The 19579-nt window shown below is 54.0% G+C and overlaps 1 protein-coding gene across 2 annotated transcripts in view; it reads right to left on the bottom strand.

The window, feature by feature from the left end:
• CPNE5 (copine 5) overlaps positions 1 to 19307 on the bottom strand; it is a 92623-nt gene extending 73316 nt beyond the window's left edge. For both annotated transcript variants that reach the window (XM_047102661.1, XM_047102662.1), the window contains exons 1-3: positions 19213 to 19307; positions 4606 to 4646; positions 3791 to 3837 (exon numbers count right to left, since the gene is read on the bottom strand). In XM_047102661.1, the coding sequence (XP_046958617.1) occupies positions 3791 to 3837; positions 4606 to 4646; positions 19213 to 19307 (183 nt within the window). The remainder of the gene's footprint in view (positions 1 to 3790; positions 3838 to 4605; positions 4647 to 19212) is intronic.
• Positions 19308 to 19579: the final 272 nt, after the last annotated feature.

The following is a 19579-nucleotide window of genomic DNA, read 5'->3' as shown; positions in this document are numbered from 1 at the left end:
CAGCCAGAAGGCCCTGGAAAACTCTGATGCAAGCAGTGCTCAATTTCCTCAGCTAAAATTACATCTGGAGTCAATTTTCATAAAATGCATTGACAGATTTAGGTTCTGGAAGATGGAGCTTTCTCAGAAGGCATTAAAATGACCCAAACGGTTAGAATCAGCTGAAACCCAGCAGCCAGGGGCTGAGAGCACAGCTTTCCTCCTTCCGCAGCCTTGTGGGAACCCGGGGTCTGGACCCTGCCTGGAGAGACTGCTGTGCGTGCGCTTGACTCCTCCTGGTCACTGGATGATTACCTCTCGGCCAAGGTTCCACTGACAGACGTTTTGCAGGTCTGGACTAACAGGTGGGAATCGGTTCCTGTTTATGAACAAAAGCAGTCTGCCATCCTGGGGGCAGCTCCAGAGATGGATCTGGATGTTTCTTCAAATTTCCCCTTCCTGATACTTTCCTCTGTGGGTCACAGAGAGAATTAGGCAAAGAAATAGGGCCTCAGTATGTCTGAGTATGTCTCCCCTTCTCCAGCAATAGCTTGAAGCCTGTGTCCTAGGGGTACCCAGCTGGCTGAACTCTGCCGCCATCACCCCTGAAGGCTGGGTATGGTGTTGATTGTCCACCGGGCGGCCTCCTTGATCTCTAGGGACCCTCCTGCTCTGACATTCTGACCCCGTGACCCCAGCTGTCCCCAGCCCGACCGCCATGAGCTCCCTGAGTTGCCTCTTCCTGTACTTTGCCAGCCTCGCTCATCTGCTCGCTGTCCATTCTGGACTGTCTCCCTTTGCCCCTCTGGATCCACTCTCTTGGCCACCCTGCTCTGTGCCCGGGAGGCAGACCTGTGTGGACTGCATCAACAGTCCCCTACCCTAGGTCTTCCAGTGGGGTGATACGGGGGGCCGGGGCGGGGAGGCACTGGCAGGAGAGCAGAGGGTGGAAAGAGAGTGAGGTTGCCCGGGGCCCCCGCTCCTCCTAGGAAGTCCCCCTGGGGTTCTGCGTCCCCTTACCTCCTCAGGCCTTTAGTAGTAACAGCTTTCTGCTGTTGCCAGCCTCATGATTCGTCACCCCTCGCTGGTTTCCCTAAACCCTGAGGACTCCTTTATAAACAGCCCCTTATTAGCTCCTCCAGCTGCCCAGGACCTAGACTGACCTGCTCATTCCGGCCTCCCGCTGTGCCTTCCCTTCTACCCACTTTGCTGCTGGGCCCTTGTGCCGTGTCCCCCAGCTTCCGTGAAACCCTGCTCCTCCCGGTGGGTGGTCCCACCGCACTGGGGCCTAGCGCCCTGCCTCCACCACCTGAGGCCAGGCCTGCCCCTCTCTATAGAATGAGGAGGTGGAGCGGATGATCTGGAAGTTCCTTCTGACCCATGTTCTCCTCTGCTCTACGGCATGCACCCCTTAGCCCGATGGCTTGTGCTTAGTCACACTGGATTTTTAAGAGTCCAATGAGCTAGCAAAGTGCTTTAGCTAGGGGAACCTGGGTGGCTCAGCCGGTTGGGCGTCCGACTTCGGCTCAGGTCATGATCTCGCGGTTCGTGGGTTCGAGCCCCACATCAGGCTCTGTGCTGACAGCTCAGCGCTTGGAGTCCGCTTCCGATTCTGTGTCTCCCCCGCTCTCTGCCCCTCCCCCGCTTGCACTCTCTCAAAAATAAACAAACGTTTAAATAATTTTTTTAAATAAATAAATAAATGAAAGTCCAATGAGCCATCAAAGTGCTTTCGCTAGGGGCGTCTGGGTGGCTCAGTCAGCTGAGCATCCAACTTCCGCCCAGGTCATGATCTCACAGTTCATGAGTTTGAGCCCTGCATCAGGCTCTGTGCTATCAGCACGGAGCCCACTTCGGATCTTCTGTCCATCTCTCTCTCTCTGCCCCTTCCCCATTTGTGCTGTCTCTCTCAAAAAATAAATAAATCTTTAAAAAAAAAAAAGTGCTGTAGCTAAACACGGTGTCCTGGCTGTAACTCTCTCTCTCCTCTGAACTCCCACTTTATTCCCACTGATACTTTTTTCTGTCACCGTTTCCTCTGTTAGGATTATTCACACATGTGAATCTCCCCTTCCAGGCTGCAAACTCCATAGTTCCAGCTTTTGGTGAGGCTCTATTTTTTTGACTATCTCCCTCTTTCCCCACTGCACCTGATAGGTTGCCTGGGACACATAAATGCTTACCGTTGCAAATATTAACCGACGGGGGAGGGACCGGGTGGCCCTGAACGCTCTGGATGATGCCATACAAGGGTATTTACTGAGCAATGACTGCCCACCAGGCACATTACATCCCCATCTTGTTTCACCCGCTCTCACCACAGGCTTACCAGGTAGGTGTTATCCCCATATTACAGATGTAGAAACTGAGGCACAGAAAGGGTAAGCAACTTGCTCCAGATCCCGCCTCCAGAAAGGGCTGGAGCCAGGAACAAAGCACAGGGGTACCTGACACCAAGGCCTCCCACCTTTCCTCTGCTCCACCTGAGGGTGAGGGGATAACGATACAAGGTGGACAGTCAGGGACCCTGACCCAAATGGAGACACGTCTCAATTACTGAATGTAATTAATCGCTAGCAGAGCAGTGCCCTTAGGAAGAGGCCCGTCCAGACTTTTCCTGAATGAATCACTACGACATTAACACATTGCTGCTTTCTGTGAAGCTCGGCCAAAAGGCCTCAAAAGTAATTAGTTCACTTAAGTAGGCTAAACGTTCCCCCAGCAATCTGGTTTACACTGTAATTGGCTTAGGGTCTCAGAGAGGGCGAAAAAGGTAAAGTTTAGCCCAGCCCCTGTGGAAATACTTCCCACACATTTTATGGATAAAATTCACCCCCTTCGGCCACTTGCTCCTGCCCCACACGGGGGCAGGGGTAGGAAGCAGGGCAGGTGACACTCTGGCCAACCCGACAAGGAAGGAGGTTTGTTAATCAAGTCTGAGTTACTGAGGCTTTTGCTGGCTATTCTCATGCTGGCCCTGTCGTCCAGGAGGGACTCCCCAGGTTCTTGGCAGAGCTTGGAAGGCAGACTAAAGAGTTGGGACTTGATTCAAAGCAGAGAAGAGTCACTGAAGGTTTCCAAGCAAGGGCATCACCTAACTGAATGATCACATTGGTCAGAAACCAAGGGAAGGCTGGTGTAGATGAGACATGGCGCCAGCTGCTATATCCATGTCTTAGACCACCGCACAAGATCTTTCTTTCTTATTGGGCCTGGATTCCCTCTGTCTCCCCCTCAGACTGGGGCTCCCTGAGGGCAGGGCTGTGTCTCCCCCCTCGGACTGGGGCTCCCTGAGGGCAGGGCTGTGTCTCCCCCCTCAGACTGGGGCTCCCTGAGGGCAGGGCTGTGTCTCCCCCCTCAGACTGGGGCTCCCTGAGGGCAGGGCTGTGTCTCCCCCCTCGGACTGGGGCTCCCTGAGGGCAGGGCTGTGTCTCCCCCCTCACACTGGACTCCCTGAGGGTAGGGCTGTGTCTCTTCCCTCAGATTGGGGCTCTTTGAGGGCAGGGCTATGTGTCCCCCTCACTGGAGCTCCCTGAGGATAGGACTGTGTCTCTCCCTCAGACTGGGCTCCCTGAGGGCAGGGCTGTCTCCCCCTCAGACAGGCACACAGAGGGCAGGAACTTTTCCCTCCACCATGTTTCTTCTTGCCATAGCAGGGACAAAACTCCATGCTCTTCAAGCCTTGCTATCCTTCCCAGGAGCTCAGATGCTGCACTCCCAAACACATCAGGTGGGATGTCTCCAGAGTTAGACAAACAGACACATAATGAGGGCCAGGCGATGTTTCCAGGGTGGGCAAGGGGCCACCTACCTCCCGCCACTGCTTGTTCTCCATCCCTTGAGTATACATGACACATACTGTGGGGAAAGGAGAAAAAGAGCGTTAAGACCCCAGGCCAAGAGGAAGGTGGGGGCCCCAGATGGGGACAGCTCTGGAGGGGGAGGCATCTCAGGAGACTCTGACCTGGGTCGCACCGTTTACGCCTGGAGCCGGGGTGGGGGTGGTCAGCTTGGAGAAGGGGCCTAGAACATAAGCATGTCTGGGAGAGGCACCCTTTTGGAGGAGGTTAGGCCAGAACGTGATGGAGGGCACATGGAGGACTGAGTCGCAGAGACGGGAGAGGACATCTGCATCCTTTCAGACCCCAAGGCAGTCTCATGAGGCCTCGTACCATCACCAGCCCCACCTCACTGATGGGCACACTGCAGCTCAGAGGCGGCCAATGACCTGTCTGAGATCATACAGTTGACTGGCATTGCTCAGGGCTAGCTCCCTGGACTGCAAAATCAGCGCTCATCCCCACCCCTCCCCGCCCCAGACCACAGCCAGTTGGGGCTCTAAAATGTACCGGTCTCCCTGGGACCAAGAACTCCTGGCCTCAGACACCCCGATCCCTGCCAACCCCCTTGGTCGTGTTGAATCTTCACCAGTTCCTGCAGGCTGGGAAGGGTCAGACTCTCCAGTTCTCCTCCAGACAATATCAGTAAAACACTAAACAGCCTGGATGCACCCGGAGTGGTGCCTGGCACATAGCACGCAGGAAGGGCTCCAGGGTCGGCCGCCGCAATCGGTCGGAATGTCGTTGCTGTTGTTGTTACTGTTATTATGGTCAGAGCAGGACTTACGTGGGTCGGACTTGGAAAACATGTCTTTGTCCAAAAGGTTCCTGAAAGAGCGGGGAGAGAAGAAGAGTCAGCACAGCCAGAGAGGAGGCTCTCAGGGGATTCAGGCCGATGTGAGACGCAGAGGCTGCCTCAGGCCCGCTGCAGGCAAAACCGGAAGAGAAGACGGCTCCTTCAGGACGAGATCATTAGGTGCTCATTAAAACCGGCATAGGGCGGGCGGGCCCTGGAGGTCCCTCAGCTCAGCTTCCTAAGGAGCGGGGCTCCCCACCTCCCACCCCAACCAGCCACACACACTCTGGGTACCCTGGATCCCGCAGGACCTCACTCTTGAGCCAAACCTCACTCTGCCCAATGTCTTAGCCTGTTCCAGAAATTCTCCTGTCACCTACCTCAAATAAATAAATAAAGTAAAATCCAGCAAACAAAACTTAGCCACCTTGTGTCCCATTCTCTGAGGGCTCTAGTTACAGCCAGTTTATTCAACCCTCTCATCTATGCCGATAGATTAATGATACTTGGTGCCATGGGATACAGACTCATTTGAACAGGGTCCCCGGAAGCTAACACATGGCCCTGATAATCAGACTTGAAGGCACTACAGCAGGACGATGGACACATCTGGGGACCGAGAGGTCCTGAACGGGTGGCGAGCCCCTCCTGCCCCGCTTCCGTGCTATCACACGCTCTTGAACCCCAGTGATGGATGCTAAGTGTCCTGTAAATTCGCTCCCAATTCACACGCTGCCCCGCGAGGTCAGTACCGGGTAGGCATCATCCCATCGGACAGATGCGGAAGCGGAGGCATAGAAGGATCAGGCAAGGGTATGTCCTGAACATCTGTGTCCCTCACTCTATAGTGACCTGCTGCTGTCGGGAAGCAACACAGCCCACTGGAAACTCAGTTTCTGGCTGGGACGTGACTCGGCTTCTCTGAGCCTCTGTTTCCTCACCTGTACAATGGAGACAATAGAACCAGTCCTGAAGATTGCTGATGCCTTACCCTATCTCCTCTGCCCTTCTAGCTCCTGTACCCACCCACGGTTTCCTCCGGCATCTGCTTCTCTCCCAAGGGCCTTCTCTGGCAAGGAGCTGCAAATTACCAGGAAGTGTGTGCTCCCCAGGTCAGCCCTCAACCAATGATGGGCAGGACTTGGGGGTAAATACCCAGTTCTTCATTGCTCTCCCCACCCTCCAATGCCAGGCAGATCCCAGGCGTGCTCCCAAGTCTCCAGTGGGACCGAGTCCCAGAAGCCCAGTGGGCGACCCCCTCATCAAAGACCTTGTTGACTCGTGTAAGGGCCCCCACCCCCACCCCTGGAAGACTTCTGTGAGCCCTCCTGCCTCTGCAAGCTACTGTTCCTTCCTACACTACCCTAAAGTCAGCCTGCCCGGGGCGCCTGGGTGGCTCAGTCGGTTGAACGTCCGACTTCAGCTCAGGTCATGATCTCGTGATTCCTGAGTTCAAGCCCCACATCGGGCTCGTTGCTGTCAGCACAGAGCCTGCCTCAGATCTTCTGTCCCCCTCTCGCCACCCCTCCCCCACTTGCGCCGTCTCGACGATAAATAAAACATTATAAAATAAATAAAGTAAACTCTGGCCTTGCCAGCCATCTTAGCCTTGTCCCACCTCCCTTCCAGGTGTCCCCAGGGGTCTTCTCACCCTGTCCCTCCACTCCTTCCATGAACTCCTTTCTCAGGAAGGAGAAACAATAGACACCGGTCCGTGTGGCTTCCTGACCCCCAACTCCAACTGTCAGAATATGGAGCCCTCTGGGTCATCTGTTCCGTCTTCTCCTAGGAGGGGCGAATGAAACCCAAGGAGCAGCAGGGAATAGGCAGTGGTAGAGCCAGAAAGATCTAGAAGGCTTTACCCTGGGTCACTGTCACCAAAGCCATCAGGAGTGACAGTCTATCTGGGCAATTTGACCCCACAGTCAATGCCAAAGATGGGAGGTGGGAGGTGGGAGCCAAAGACCAGCTGATGAAAGGACAGATGCAGTGGCAACCAGGTGCCAGCACATGGCACCCCTGCTGCTGGGGAGGCCCCAGATCACGCTCATGAATCCTCAAGACTCCCAGAGATGCCCTTGAGAGAGGGATCCCCAGATCCCCACCCTCTGTTCCAGCCTTCATTCAGGGCCTCTTCCCTAAAGGCCGCCACCCACACCCACACCCCCTCTGCTGGTCTCCACCACTCCTGCACCAGATCTGCTCGGGGACAGCTGTCACTTTGGACATCATCTGATAAACCTCCCAGCCCACCGCAGTGAGCACCAGATGAAATGATGAAAGGCAGCCCTGAAGGGGGCAGGGGGAGTACAGGTAAGACATCACTTTTAAGTACATGCATCCACACCAACGTGGGCTGACCACCTCCTCCTGCAGTGTGCTAGGTTTGGGGGCAGAAGGGTCTATCTTGATTTCAGCAAAGGGCAAAATGCCTTCACACCAAAGATGAGACTCTACAGTGGGCAGAACATGAGGCGTGGTGAGGAGTAATAAAGAGGGTTGGAAGGGGCAGGACTTTATTAAAGAGAGTGCTGGAATTTATCTTTGAATTCCATAATGAAATTCTATAATTGCACAAAACCTTAGAATGTTCAAGCTAGAAGGGACCTGAGGTCACCTTTTCCAATTCCTTTATAAATCAGGAATATGAGACTCTGAGAAAGGACATCTCATTTCTCTAAGGTCTGGGTCTCCTCCAAGCTTGGGTCTGGAACTCAGGTTTTGTCACATCTAGGCTAGTGAGATGCTGGATTTCAGCGTGTGTGTGTGTGTGTGTGTGTGTGTGTGTGTGCATGCGTGTGTGACAGACAGGCAGAGACGGAGAGACAGAGAGAGACAAAAAGATACAGAGAGATAGAGACAGAAAAGGAAGGACACAGAGACAGAGACAGAGGTGGCTCTGCCCATGTTCCCACCTAGACTGAGAAATAGAACGAGTCATGTAGCTTCAGTGGCTCCCTGCCCTGTAACCTCTGGACTCTCACGGAGCCCTGGGGCTTGGGTTAGCCTGACCCGGACACCCGAGGATGACAAAAACCTTGTCCAATTCCTATCTGTCCTTGATTTTGCCTTCCCTGAACAGGCACTGACCAACAACCATCTCCTCTCCCCTCCCCAGAGCTCTCTTGGGCCTGTAGTGTGCAGCCCCTGACTTGTAGGGCCCCATGTCCATACTCAGCACACCCTGGGCTGCAAAATGAGGGACACATCTATCTCCCACACTGGCTGGGTGCTCCTCCATGCTAGGGACCCCACCTCTGCTGCAGGCCAGCCCAGCATGTGACTCAGAGCAGGGTGCTGGCAAATATGGATGAAGAAAGACCAAGAGGAATGGCCACATGGGTAAGGCTCTTGTCTCCCCACCCGCATGGCGTCTGCTCAGTCAGGACCGGCCCCTAGACTCTCTTTTAGCTGTACGGCCTAGTGGTTAAGTGCGTGGGTGGCAGGCAGACAAGCGGGGTTCACATTCCAGCTCTGGACAAGTTTCTTGCCTTCCTTGTGTCTCAATGTCCCCACTTATAAAGGAGGGCTAAACTGGTTCCTCCCTCAGGACTGCTCTGGAGCACCTGGGCCTAGTGAGGCTGCTCAGAGGGTCAGCCATCATTGGCTCAGGGCTGAACAGAGCGGCCACTCTCCTGGCGGGTGTTCAGGTTCATTTGGTGAAAAAGAGAGACACAGGATGGGCGACATGAGCCACCTCCGCCCTCACCTGACCAAGGAAGCCCACCCCCAACACATATACTCCCAGCACCCCATTGTATGTGTTGAATCTCCTACTGGCTAACAGCAGCCCCACTCACCCCAGCCTCAGGCCCCTTCTTGGCCTCCCCACCTTCCCTCCCACTCAGCTTAAGGCCCCTCTGCCCCTTTGCCTAAGTCCCTGAACCCTACACCCCTCTCTGATCCCTTACATCATCCACAATTGCCCCTATCTGTACCTGACTCCAAGGGCCTGTCCTAACAGAAGCCTCAGGGCCCGCTGAGCCCACTCTCATGGCCTTGAAATGGTGGCTTCCCCACACGAGCCATGAGCCTCTCACTTCCTGGGACTCACCCCTGCCCCCTCTTGTAAAAAGGCAGATTCTTGGGCCCTAGGCCCAGAGCCCGGTTTCTGCTGGTCTGGATGGGCTCCTGGAAGTCATGTTTCAACTATCTTCCCCACCACACACACCCACACCCACACACCATGCTTCTGATGGCAGCACTCCAAACACTGCATGTTGGGACACTGGGGTCTTTAGGGCCTCAGCTTCCCCCACCGCAACCATGTACACAGACACAGCGCTTGAAAGCTGTCACGTGAACCTCACCCCAAGACACCGAGGACTCGCAGGCTGAGGGACAGTGACTGACTTGCCCACAGACACAGCCGGTGAGAAGCAGGGTGGAAGGAGACCAGGTCTGGCCTGAAGCAGGGCCCCGACCACAGGGCTCGGCCACACCAGACCATAAGTGCTTTTTCTCCACCTTCCGTCTTGGGAGAGCTCAAAGAGAAATTCTTTCCAACAGGCAAAAGGTGTTTTTTCCCCAAAACAGCATAAAACCCTTCAGCTGCCCGCACAGCAGCCTGGAGCTTAGCTTCTTTTGTTCCTGAAATCAAGGCTGGGGAAGGAGCCCAGGGCCCCTTTCCTCCCTCCTCTCCCCCAAGGAATCGTTTTTGATTCGGTGGCAGCCAGAAAAAACAACTATGCACTGAGTGGTGAGGTCAGAAGTCTCCAAAGCCCCAGCAAAGGGAGAGAGCACTGAAAGGGCGGAAATAGGACCTCTTACCTGGTGCCAAAGACGGGAGCCTGAGGGTACCACCCTCCCATCTGTGAGACTTCAAACAGTAGGGAGTATAGGCTGGGACTCTCCAGTCAGAGAGAGGAGGAGATATAGCCCTGTCCTCAGGGATACCCAGTCTGAGGGGGGAGACACAGCCCTGCCTTCAGGGAGCCTCAGTCTGAGGGGGGGAGACATAGTCCTGCCCTCAGAGCGCCCCAGGCTAAGGAGGGGAAATACAACCCTGCCCTCAGGAGGTCCCAGTCTGAGGGGAGGGAGACACAGCCTTGTTCTCAGGAACCCCAGTCTGATGGGGAGACATAGCCTTCCTTAGGGAGTCCAAGTCTGAGGGGAGACACAGCCCTGCCCTCAGGGAGCCCCAGTCTGAGGCCAAGATACATTTGCTCTTGAGCTGAGTTGCTGGGTAAACTGACCATCACACATCCCTGGTTGTCTCTAAGCGAAGCCCAAAAATGCTGTATAGATGCTCTGAGCAATGACTCCAGCTACGGCATAGTGGGAAACACATTAAGAGCACTCACCCTCAGCTTTTCCTGGACCAGGAGTCCCCACGGACCCCCTGAAACTGGAAGGAAAACGTGGCATATTGGTACGTTTGGATGCATTCTTTTTGGAGAGCTGTCATCAGATTCCCAAAGAGGTTCCTGAGGCTAAAAGAGTTACAAAAACTTGGTTCATCTTTTCCCCAGCAACTCTCCCTAAGCATCCTTCCAACGTCTGGCAAGAGGTGGGGAGCACAGAGAGCAGATGTGGAGCTTCACTGCTCAGTCCAAAACTCAGTTCTGCCCTTTACTAGGTGGATGACCTCACTTAACCTCCCTGTGCCTCAGTATCCCCATCTGTAAAGTGGGGATAATAAGAGTCCCTCTCTCCTTGGGATTTTCTGAGAATTAACAGAGCTCACAGATGCAAAACAGTTAGAAGAGTGTCTAACGTTGTAGTAAGCTGCAATTCGGTGCCTGGAATTCAATGGGTGCTCGCTAAAGGCCTGTGGAGAATGAAGTAGGATCTCTAGGGACGCCTCATGCTCTGCCCCCCTAAACGGGCTGCAGTAGGACTTTGAGCCCCCGCATGCTCACCACTGCCCAATACGGCTGCACGGCCTTCCTTACGGACAGCAGACTGGGGACACGTGAGCCACCATCGGGGAGAAACAGGAATCTCGAGAAGATCCACAGAGATCCCTGGCCCCGAAGAGCCTCCCAGCAACACCCCACTTCTCTGCGGAGCAATTCAACCCCAAGCATCTGGCCCACACCCCAGGCAGGCGAAGAGGGTGGGAGCTGGCAGACATTAATCACAGACACAGTCTGCTCCGAGTGCTTAACCTGTGACACCCTATTCACCCTACATATCAAATGCCAGGAAGTGGACGTGGCCTCCTTCTAGAGGCCAGGGTGCTGGGGCTGAGAGAGGTGCCCAGTGTCACCCAACTTGCCAGGGAACACGCTGAGCTTGAAGTCTGACGCCCAAACCCAGCTACAGGTGCCACGGGGAGTGTCTGCATTTCCAAACCCAGGGCCACCCCAAACCCCATCCTGGCCAGCAGTGCCCCCTCCCCTTCTCACTCTCCCCTGTGTCCTGCCCTGGCTCTCAGCAGGGCTGCTTCCAAAGGAATGGCTGGAGAGAACTGGAGGGCTTTCTGTCTCCTCCTGCCCTGCTCTCCGTCCACACACGCAGAAGGAATCCAAGAAAAGAAGAGGAGGGAGCTGGGGAAGAAAGGGACGTTGGCACCCAGCCCTTGGCACTTGCCCATCTCCCCCTTTGAGATCCCACTCCTCACCCGCGTGCACTGTTTCCCTGCCAAGCCACCTCACCAAGGTCTAAAAAGCAATTTGCACATGGCTTAAAGAGCTCTCCTTCCTGGGGCTATTTGCATTATTATTATGACTATTATTAATTACTGCAATAATTGTCCCTCCCATGCTGTGTGGCCAAAGGAAGAGAGCCTGAGTTCTGGCCTCAGAGGCATCCACGCTGGAATCTCCACAAGGCCACGTGGTAATTCTGTGACTCTGGACAAGCTACTGACCCTCAGTTTCCTCATCTGCGTATGGGGTCACATACCTGCCTTCGGCAGTTGTGAAACCAATAGCTTAAAATAGGAAGGCAGGAAGCACGTTGACTCCTCGCTCCCTTATGCCCCCTCCGGTCCTATTCATCGTCTTAAAGGTTTCTACTTCAAAAACACACTCCAAACCCCACACCACCATCAGCATTGTCTCTCGCTCACTCGCTCGGATGTGGCAGTAGCTTCCTGCCTAGCAGTGTGCTTCAGTCCCTGCCCCCGTCGTCACAGCAACCAGAGAAGTTTTTTTAGAAAATGTATCAGATCACATTACTCCCGGTTAACCACCCGACCCCCCCAGGTGCTGTTAAAATACCCAACCCCTTCGAGCTGGTCACAAGGCCATGACCCACATCCCCCATTTCCCCTCTAAGCTCGGCTTTCTTCCCTCCCCATCTCCCACACCGCTCCAGCTACACTGGCCTCTCTGCAGTTTTGAGAGCATACCAAGGTCTCTTCTGCCATCGGGCCTTTGCACTTGCCGTTCTCCCCCTCTGAATCACCTTCCCTACGGTCCCTCCCCCACTTGGCTTCCTCATCCTTTGGCTCTCAGCTCGATGTTACCCGCTCATCCCGTCTGTAGTGTCCCCAACAACCACAGACTTATTTGCAGAACACCTATCTCTATCAGACATTACTGGCTTAATAAAAAAATGTATATATTTGTTATAATCCCCCTCCCCACCCCCCCACACACAGATCACTGTGAGTTCAACAAGAGAGTTTGTCTATCTTGTTCACCACTATATCCTCAGCACTTCAAACTCAAGACTCGAGGTACCTGGGTGGCTCAGTCGGTTAAGTGTCTGACTCCTGGTTTTGGGTCAGGTCGTGATCTCACGGTTTGTGGACACAAGCCCTGCATCGGGCTCTGTGCTGACAGCACGGAGCTTGCTTGGGATTCTTTCTCTCCCCCCTCTCTCTGCCCCTCCCCCGGCCTCTCTCTCTCTCTCTCTCTCTCTCTTTCAAAATAAAATAAATAAAAACTATTCAGACTCAATAGCAAATGAGGATCAGTACCAATTGTTGAACAAATGAATGTTTCAGTAGTGTTCAGTTATTGGTACCTATTACCATTATTAATTTTATTTAGTACATCCCAGTTTACACGGAACTTCACAAATATAATCTCGTTTGTCTTTATAACAATCTTATAGAACGTGGACAGGACCAATATTTCTCCCCATTTAACAGATGGAAAGACTGAGGCTAGAGATCTTAACTGAGCCGGCTGAGATTGTGGAGAGGGTAAGCCAGGAACCGCAGTGATCCAAAGGCATAAAGCTCTCCTATTGGGACCTGCAGGCACTATGCTGGGCCACCAGAAGTGAGCAGTATTAGAGGACAGAGCCATCTTGCAATGTTTTGCCCAGGAATGTTTGCCAACTTATCACACTAAGTTTTCAGAGGTTTTTTTTTTTTGTTTTTGGTTTTTTTTTTTTCTTGCCCAGGAAACTGTCAAGAACAGAGATAGTCAGGGGTCTGGCCAAGCTGTGCTTGGAGAATCAGTCCCCAGTCACCTAACACAGGCTGTCCACTGACTGCAGGAAAATCTAAGGAGCTAGTCCTCAGAGATACCAAACTCCAAGTACCCCCAGGGAGCTCAGGTAACATATGGATCACTTGGAAAGCCTCCTGTGGCAGAGGTCATGGCTGTCCACCCAGCAAGCATTCCTCACTCTCTTCCTGCTAACAGAATCCACAATGGTTGAGGTATCTGATAGAAACACCCGAAATCCTAGAAGGTAGATTCTTATCCCTTGTTGCTATCAACTGAATTGTGTACCTCCTAAAATGTATATATTGAAACACTAATCCTCAATGTGATGATATCTGGAGATTGGCCTTCGGATGGTAATTAGGGTTATGGGGGTGGGGCCCTCGTGATGGGATTAGTGTCCTTATGAGAAAAGATACCAGAGAGCTTGCTCTCTCCTTCTCTGCCACGTGAGAACACAGTGAGAAGGTGGCCATCTGAAGTCAGGAACAGAGTCCTCCCCAGAACCCAACTATGCTGATCTCAGACTAACATCCTCAATGGTGGGAAATAAATTTCTGTCGTTTAAACCACCCAGTCTATAGTATTTGGTTATGGCAGCCCATGCTAACTAATATGCTAGTCCTCTAGAGGAGGACGTGAGACCTAGCTTTAGCCACTGAAATAGAAGGGGAAGTCTGGTGAGATTTGGGGAAGGATTGTGCTTTTCAGATAAAAGAACTTGTGAAACAGAGGCCTTTGGCCCCATGACTTGCTTCCTATCTTTGGATGTGGTTGTGATGCCTGGAACAGGTGCAGCCATTTTGTAACAAGGAGGTCCACCATTTGGATGGCAGCAGAGTAGAAAGATAGCTGGGTTCTTGGTAGCAAAGTGAGCTGACAAACCTGCACTGAGATAACTTACCTCCAGACTCACTGTGATCTGACAAAAAATATATATATTTGGGGTTTGAGCCACTACCAGATTTTCTGTTATCTATAGCTGAAACATTCCTAGCTGAACCTGACTCCTCTGTGCCCCAAAGGCCTTTCCCATCCCTGGAGAGAGAGCACGTACTCCTTGGTGATATCTACTGTGGTTGGCACCCAGGCCCCTACGATGATCCTCATGGAGACCCCAATCCCCAACCTCAAGAAGCCCTCAAGGCTCTGAAGTCTGAGGAAACTGGATTTGGATCCCATTCTCCAAAATGTGCTAACTGAAACCTTTTGGGCAGGTCCCTTAACCTCTCTGAGCTCTGATTTCCTAATCGGCAAAAAGGGAAACTACTTCTACGTACCTTACAGGATTGTTGCAAGGTTAAAAAGATACAGTAATTGTGGATGGCAGAAATCGAAGATGGTCCCCAAGAGTCCTGCCCCCTGGTGAACAAGCCTGCATAATCCCCTCCCCTTGAGTGTGGGTGGGACCTGGAAATATGACGATACTCATGCCGGTGATCACTGCTACTTTACGTAAGACTCTGTCATGGCCGACTGGGGAAGAGACCTTCCTGCTGACTCCCAAGAAGGGACCCGCCATGTTGTGACAGGTCCACACCGCTAGGACCTGAGGGCGGCCTCCAGGAGCTGAGAACCCTCCTGATCCATCAGCCAGCAAGAAAACAGGACTTTAATCCCACAGCTTCGAGGAACTGGATTCTGCCAACCATCTAAATGAGCTTGGCTTAGGCCCCGAGCCTCAGATGAGATCATAGCCCCTGCAGACACCTTGATTTCAGCGTGGCGAGACCCTGGGCAGAGGGGCCAGGTGCGCTATATGCCTAAGCTTCTGACCTACAGAAACTGCCAGAAAATAAACGGCTGTTGTCGTAAGCCGCTGGGCGCGCGGTAATTCGTCATGCAGCCACCGAAAATTAACATCATGATCTTAGTTTGAACCAAATGGCTGCTTGAGTCGATCGAAAACAGCTGAATACAGACCACTGCATACGGTTCAGCCTAATACAGATGTGAAGTGCCTAGCACGTAGTAAGCACTCAGTAATTCCCACTCATTCCCCTGGCTCCACTACCAAGCGCCTGGGAGTAATCTTTTTCCTAACACTGGCCTTGACAGCTGCCACGCTGCCCCCAGACTCCTCCTTCCCCAGAGCTGCCCTCCCAGCGCCTGTCAGAAGAAAGCATTCAGAGCCCATTCACACCCCTTCTGAGAGAGGTCCGGGGCACAGCTCCTGAGCTAGGCTGCCTCTCAGGGCTCGGCAGCAAAACGCCAACTTGAACAGACAGCAGAAAACATCTTCGGGGCAGAGACAGCAACTGCCCTCCAACCCCGCCCGCTGGCAGGGGCCCGGCCGCTGCTTGAGAGATTCCAGCCTGGCCAAGCAAACTGTCTGCCTTCTGGACTCTCCCCTCCTTGTCTTCCCTATGGGCGCCAAGAGCCCCACCGTGTGAACCTGTGCATTCCTTCTTCCCGCAGGACCCTGTGGAAGTGCAAAGGTTTCCTGTTACATAAAAAATGCAAATCGCTCTTTCTAACACACTGGTCCGGATCCCTGCACAGAGAGACCTGAAAAATAGTGAGGATCCTGGGGAATGGGACACGAGATAGCTGAGTTTGGGATGGGTCTGCAGGGAGGCTAATCGTCAGGAAAGGTCTGCAACAGACCATCAGAGGAAGGAGAAGCTTGCGGCTCACGTTTTCTACGACGTCTTCCGGTATCTGGTCCCACAAACCATCTACTCTACTTATCCCCAAAACAACCCTTCAGAGTCTCTAAACGTACACAGTATGTCAAACCTATCTCAGTAAAGCTGAGGCAGGGAGGGGTGAATAAAAATCTCTCCATGGATCAGATCTCCAGGACCCACACAAACCCTGGGATCCAACTAGAAAGGCAAATGTTTATTTACTCTCATGTGTCAAATACTAGGCAAATCAATTACTATTCATGGACTGATCCACCTCACCCTCATAACTGTGATAACAATCAGTGCACACCTTTTACAGATGAGAAAACAGAGGCACAGGTTAAGTAGTTTATGCAACGTCACAAGGATAGAACTGGGATTTGAACCCAGGCAGACAGATCCCACAGTTCATGTTCCTAACCACTGAGCCAAATGACCAGAAGCTTTACAATATTTGAACCTGAGTTTACTAAAGTCAGTGAAAACAAGCGTTTACGCGTAGACCATAGATCAGCCCAAGGGATACGCTACCCAAAGCGGAGAGACCCAAATACGTCCACCCCACAGTGTCATGTGCCTTCAGTGGAGGCTTGGCTAGGCCTCCACGGCGGTCCTGTGCAGGGGGTCAGATGTGCCCCTGGACCGGGCAGCTCTGCTCAGCTGGCAGTGCCCTAGGAGAGGCGTGGCAGGGCATCAGGTCTTTCCCAGGCAAGAGCAGAGAGCTCCTGGGGCTGCAGGGTTGGCTGGGACCTTCCTCAGGAGCAGGGCGGAGCTGGAAGGGAACTAGATCCCAGGGATGCTAGTTTCCAGTTCCCTGAAATACCAGGCCCCTCAACCTGAGCTGCCCATTCTAAAAGCCCCCTGAAGTTCTCACCCCACCAACCCCTCTGCCTGCCTTCCTGTCCCTGCCCACCAGAAGGGGTCACCTAGATGCTCAGCGCAGGCCATCCCTCAACCTCCTCTCCTGGGACCCAGTCAGTGCCGACCACGGGATACTGGGGAGGAAGACTTATGAATATGCTGGAGAAAGCCATTCTGTGCAGCTCTCCCTCCTCCCTCTGCTCCTCTTCTCCCACCTCCCCTTTTCCCTTCTCTCTCTCCTTCTTCTAGAACCTAGATATTTGGACCTGCTGGAGGGAAAGATGGATTTACAATTCCAAGCCCACCCAGACTGGTTTTTGGCCTCCCCTCTGTTCCAGGTGACTCCTGCCTCCTCATCCTTCCTACCGACACCAGGCCCCACCCTCTGGGGGGCTTTCAGACCAGGAGCAGGCCCTGAGTCGGGCTGATGGATCACATCCCTTGAGATGCCAGGGCCGGTCCCAAATCACATCCCCCAGGAACTCAGGGGGATCCCCGGGTATTTCTTAGGCAAAAACCTTGAGTCCTTTGGACCCCTCCGCTTTCCGAGAGCAAACACGAGGGGCCAAGTGCTGCTGCCTTACAGTAATCATCGTACCTACTTATTGAGCACCGACTATGTGCCAAGCGAGTGCAAAGTAGGTGCTGGGTGCCTCCCCATCCTCTACTCCCGTAATTCTTCCAACCGCGTTTGTTTCGTATGTGCAACATGCATGCCAACCACTCCTCTAAGCAGAGGCGCTACCTCAGCAAATAAGATTTCTCCAATACAGGTTTCGTTGTTTGTACTTGACCAACGGGGGTGATGGAGGCGAAAAGCATGCCCCAAAGGGTGGAGCTGAGTCGGTTTCAAGGTGTCTGACTCCAAAGCCACAGTGCCACGTGCCCTCTGCCTCCTCTCCTCTCCACTGGAGTAGAGGGTTCATAGGTCTGAGCCAGGGTGGGGATCCCCGTCCTCAAATGCTTAGACAGTTGCTTTGGGGGAGGAGGGGTGGAGCCTACACGCCTGAGATGGCTTCAGAGGTGGAGTGCTCGGTATGTGAGTGACCCCTGGGCCAGGCTGAGTACACAGGACCCAGGGGACACAGAAGACTCTGTGATTCGGACTGGGTGTCTCATGGGTGAGAAGGAGGGCTGCAAGTGGGGAGCATGAGAACAGGCTTTTCAGGATGGGGGGACATGAACTGGCAGAGATGAAAGAGGGGTGAATTCAGGATGGGGAATAGGCTGCTCAGAGCCTGGTGGTGACAAGGATCTGGAGACAGCTCTGACACAAGCCTGACAAGCTGGGAGGGAGCGTCAGGCGCAGGGATGTGTGCTCCACAGGGAAGGAAAGGCAGGCTGTGGCAACTATTGATGGCTGAGGAGGTGAGACTGGAGCTAATGGGCCATCAGGAATCTCCCAGCAGAGCGATGGCAAGATGCAAATGGCGTCAGGACAGAATTCTGACAGCGATGTGCGGGACCACGGGGGAGACATGTGGGTGTTATCACAGGAGACCCAGGAAGGGCCTGGCATGGGAGGGGGGGGCTATGCTCCACCTCACGGGCCCTCCCTCCTACACACCCTCAAATCCCAGTCCCTCCCCTTCCCGCACCTCAGCCCAGCTCTCTGTCTGGCTACACGGCCCCCAGGGCCACAACTGTGGAAATGAGAGTTGAGAGACCACGAGGGTGAGTGAAGGGTCTGACCAGAGAGGGGCCTGGATGAAAACGGAGTGGGTGATTTGGAACAAGGGCACAGCCAGGACCGCGGAAATGCTATTGGGTAGCATCATCTAGGGTAGGAGGAACAGCAAATCCAGGGGAATGTCAAGGTGGGCTATGCCCGGGGCCACAGTACCCCTCACAGCCCAGCCAGGCAGTGACCCTAGGCCAGCCACAGGATGATGACTGCATTAGAGAAGAATCCCCCTTCTCCACTGGTGCCTCATACTGCCTGGGGCAGCCTCTTCCTCGGGAGAAACTGGGAGAGACCCAGCTCTCGGATGGAGAAGTTACCCCCAAAGTCTGTGTGACATGACTGGGGATTTGGGGGTGGTAGCCCATAAAAACACACCTCCCCTCCCCTGCTGGACTCTAAAATTCCACACTCGCTGTCCTAGTCCTTTGGTTTTTTTTGTGTACCTAAGTTATTGTTTATTTTAATTGTGCCACTTTAAGTTGTTATCAGTTATCCATAGCTCAGTTATCCATTGATTGAATGAATCAATCTGATCCTTTTCCGCCGGTTCTGTTGTTGGAGATGAAGGAAAGCTTCAAACCCTGGGGTCTAGGGTAGTGGGTGGGTGGGGTGGAGAGGAGGATATTGGGGCAAAGGAGCAGAGAGAAGAGAGAAAAGAAGAACAGAGAAGGCGGAGGCTGGGTATTCCTGGGGAGGATGGGGCAAAATCACTCACTTCATCATTTGGGCAAGAGTTGATCGGCAATAACCTGTGCCAAGACCCCAGGATAGCCTTTCATTACCTCCCTCTCCTGCTTGGGGCGCCCGGACCCCTGTTCCTGTGTCTTCACATCTCTTCTCAGCAACAGCCTGGAGTGCAAACTTTCCGAGATAGGACCCCAAGCCTGGCTTCCCCCCATTCCGCGGTCATCACCCGTGGCTGGGCAGGGGCTCCTGCTGGACAGGCACGGGGGGCATCCTGGAGGCAAGGACACTCTGAAAGGGGGCGCGCGAGGGTAGAGGGTCCGCGCGGCAGGAGCCGCGGGGCTCCGGGTCCAGGGGCGGGGCAGGGGGACCCGGCCAGCGGGCGGCTCACCTGCAGGACACGGTGATCTCCACCTTGGTGGCCGGGATGCTGCCCGCCAAGGAGTCGAACTCGCTCAGCGACGCCATGTCCTCAGGCTGCTCCATCGCCTACCGCGCCCCCCACCCCAAATTAGTCAATCCCTGCGCGATTCACGCCTCCTCCAAAGCGACTGAAACCCTGGGCTCTCCCCCAACTCCGGAGCCGGCGCTGGGCGGCAAAGGGAGGAGAGAGGAGCGCGAAGAGGGGGCGTGGGAAGTGAGAGAGGGAAGGGGGGCGGAGGGAGCGGGGGCCGCGGGTAGAGGAGGGGGTGCAGGTGACGCGACGAGGAGGCTGGGGCGGGGGCAGCGGAGAGGGGCGAGGTGCCCAGGGAGCTGGG

The sequence above is a fragment of the Lynx rufus genome, unplaced genomic scaffold, assembly GCF_022079265.1.
Source record: "Lynx rufus isolate CCGP_SWC_20201006 ecotype Redwood Valley unplaced genomic scaffold, mLynRuf1.p SCAF_6, whole genome shotgun sequence".
Lineage (NCBI taxonomy): Eukaryota > Metazoa > Chordata > Mammalia > Carnivora > Felidae > Lynx > Lynx rufus.
This window is presented reverse-complemented; position numbering and strand designations above follow the sequence as displayed.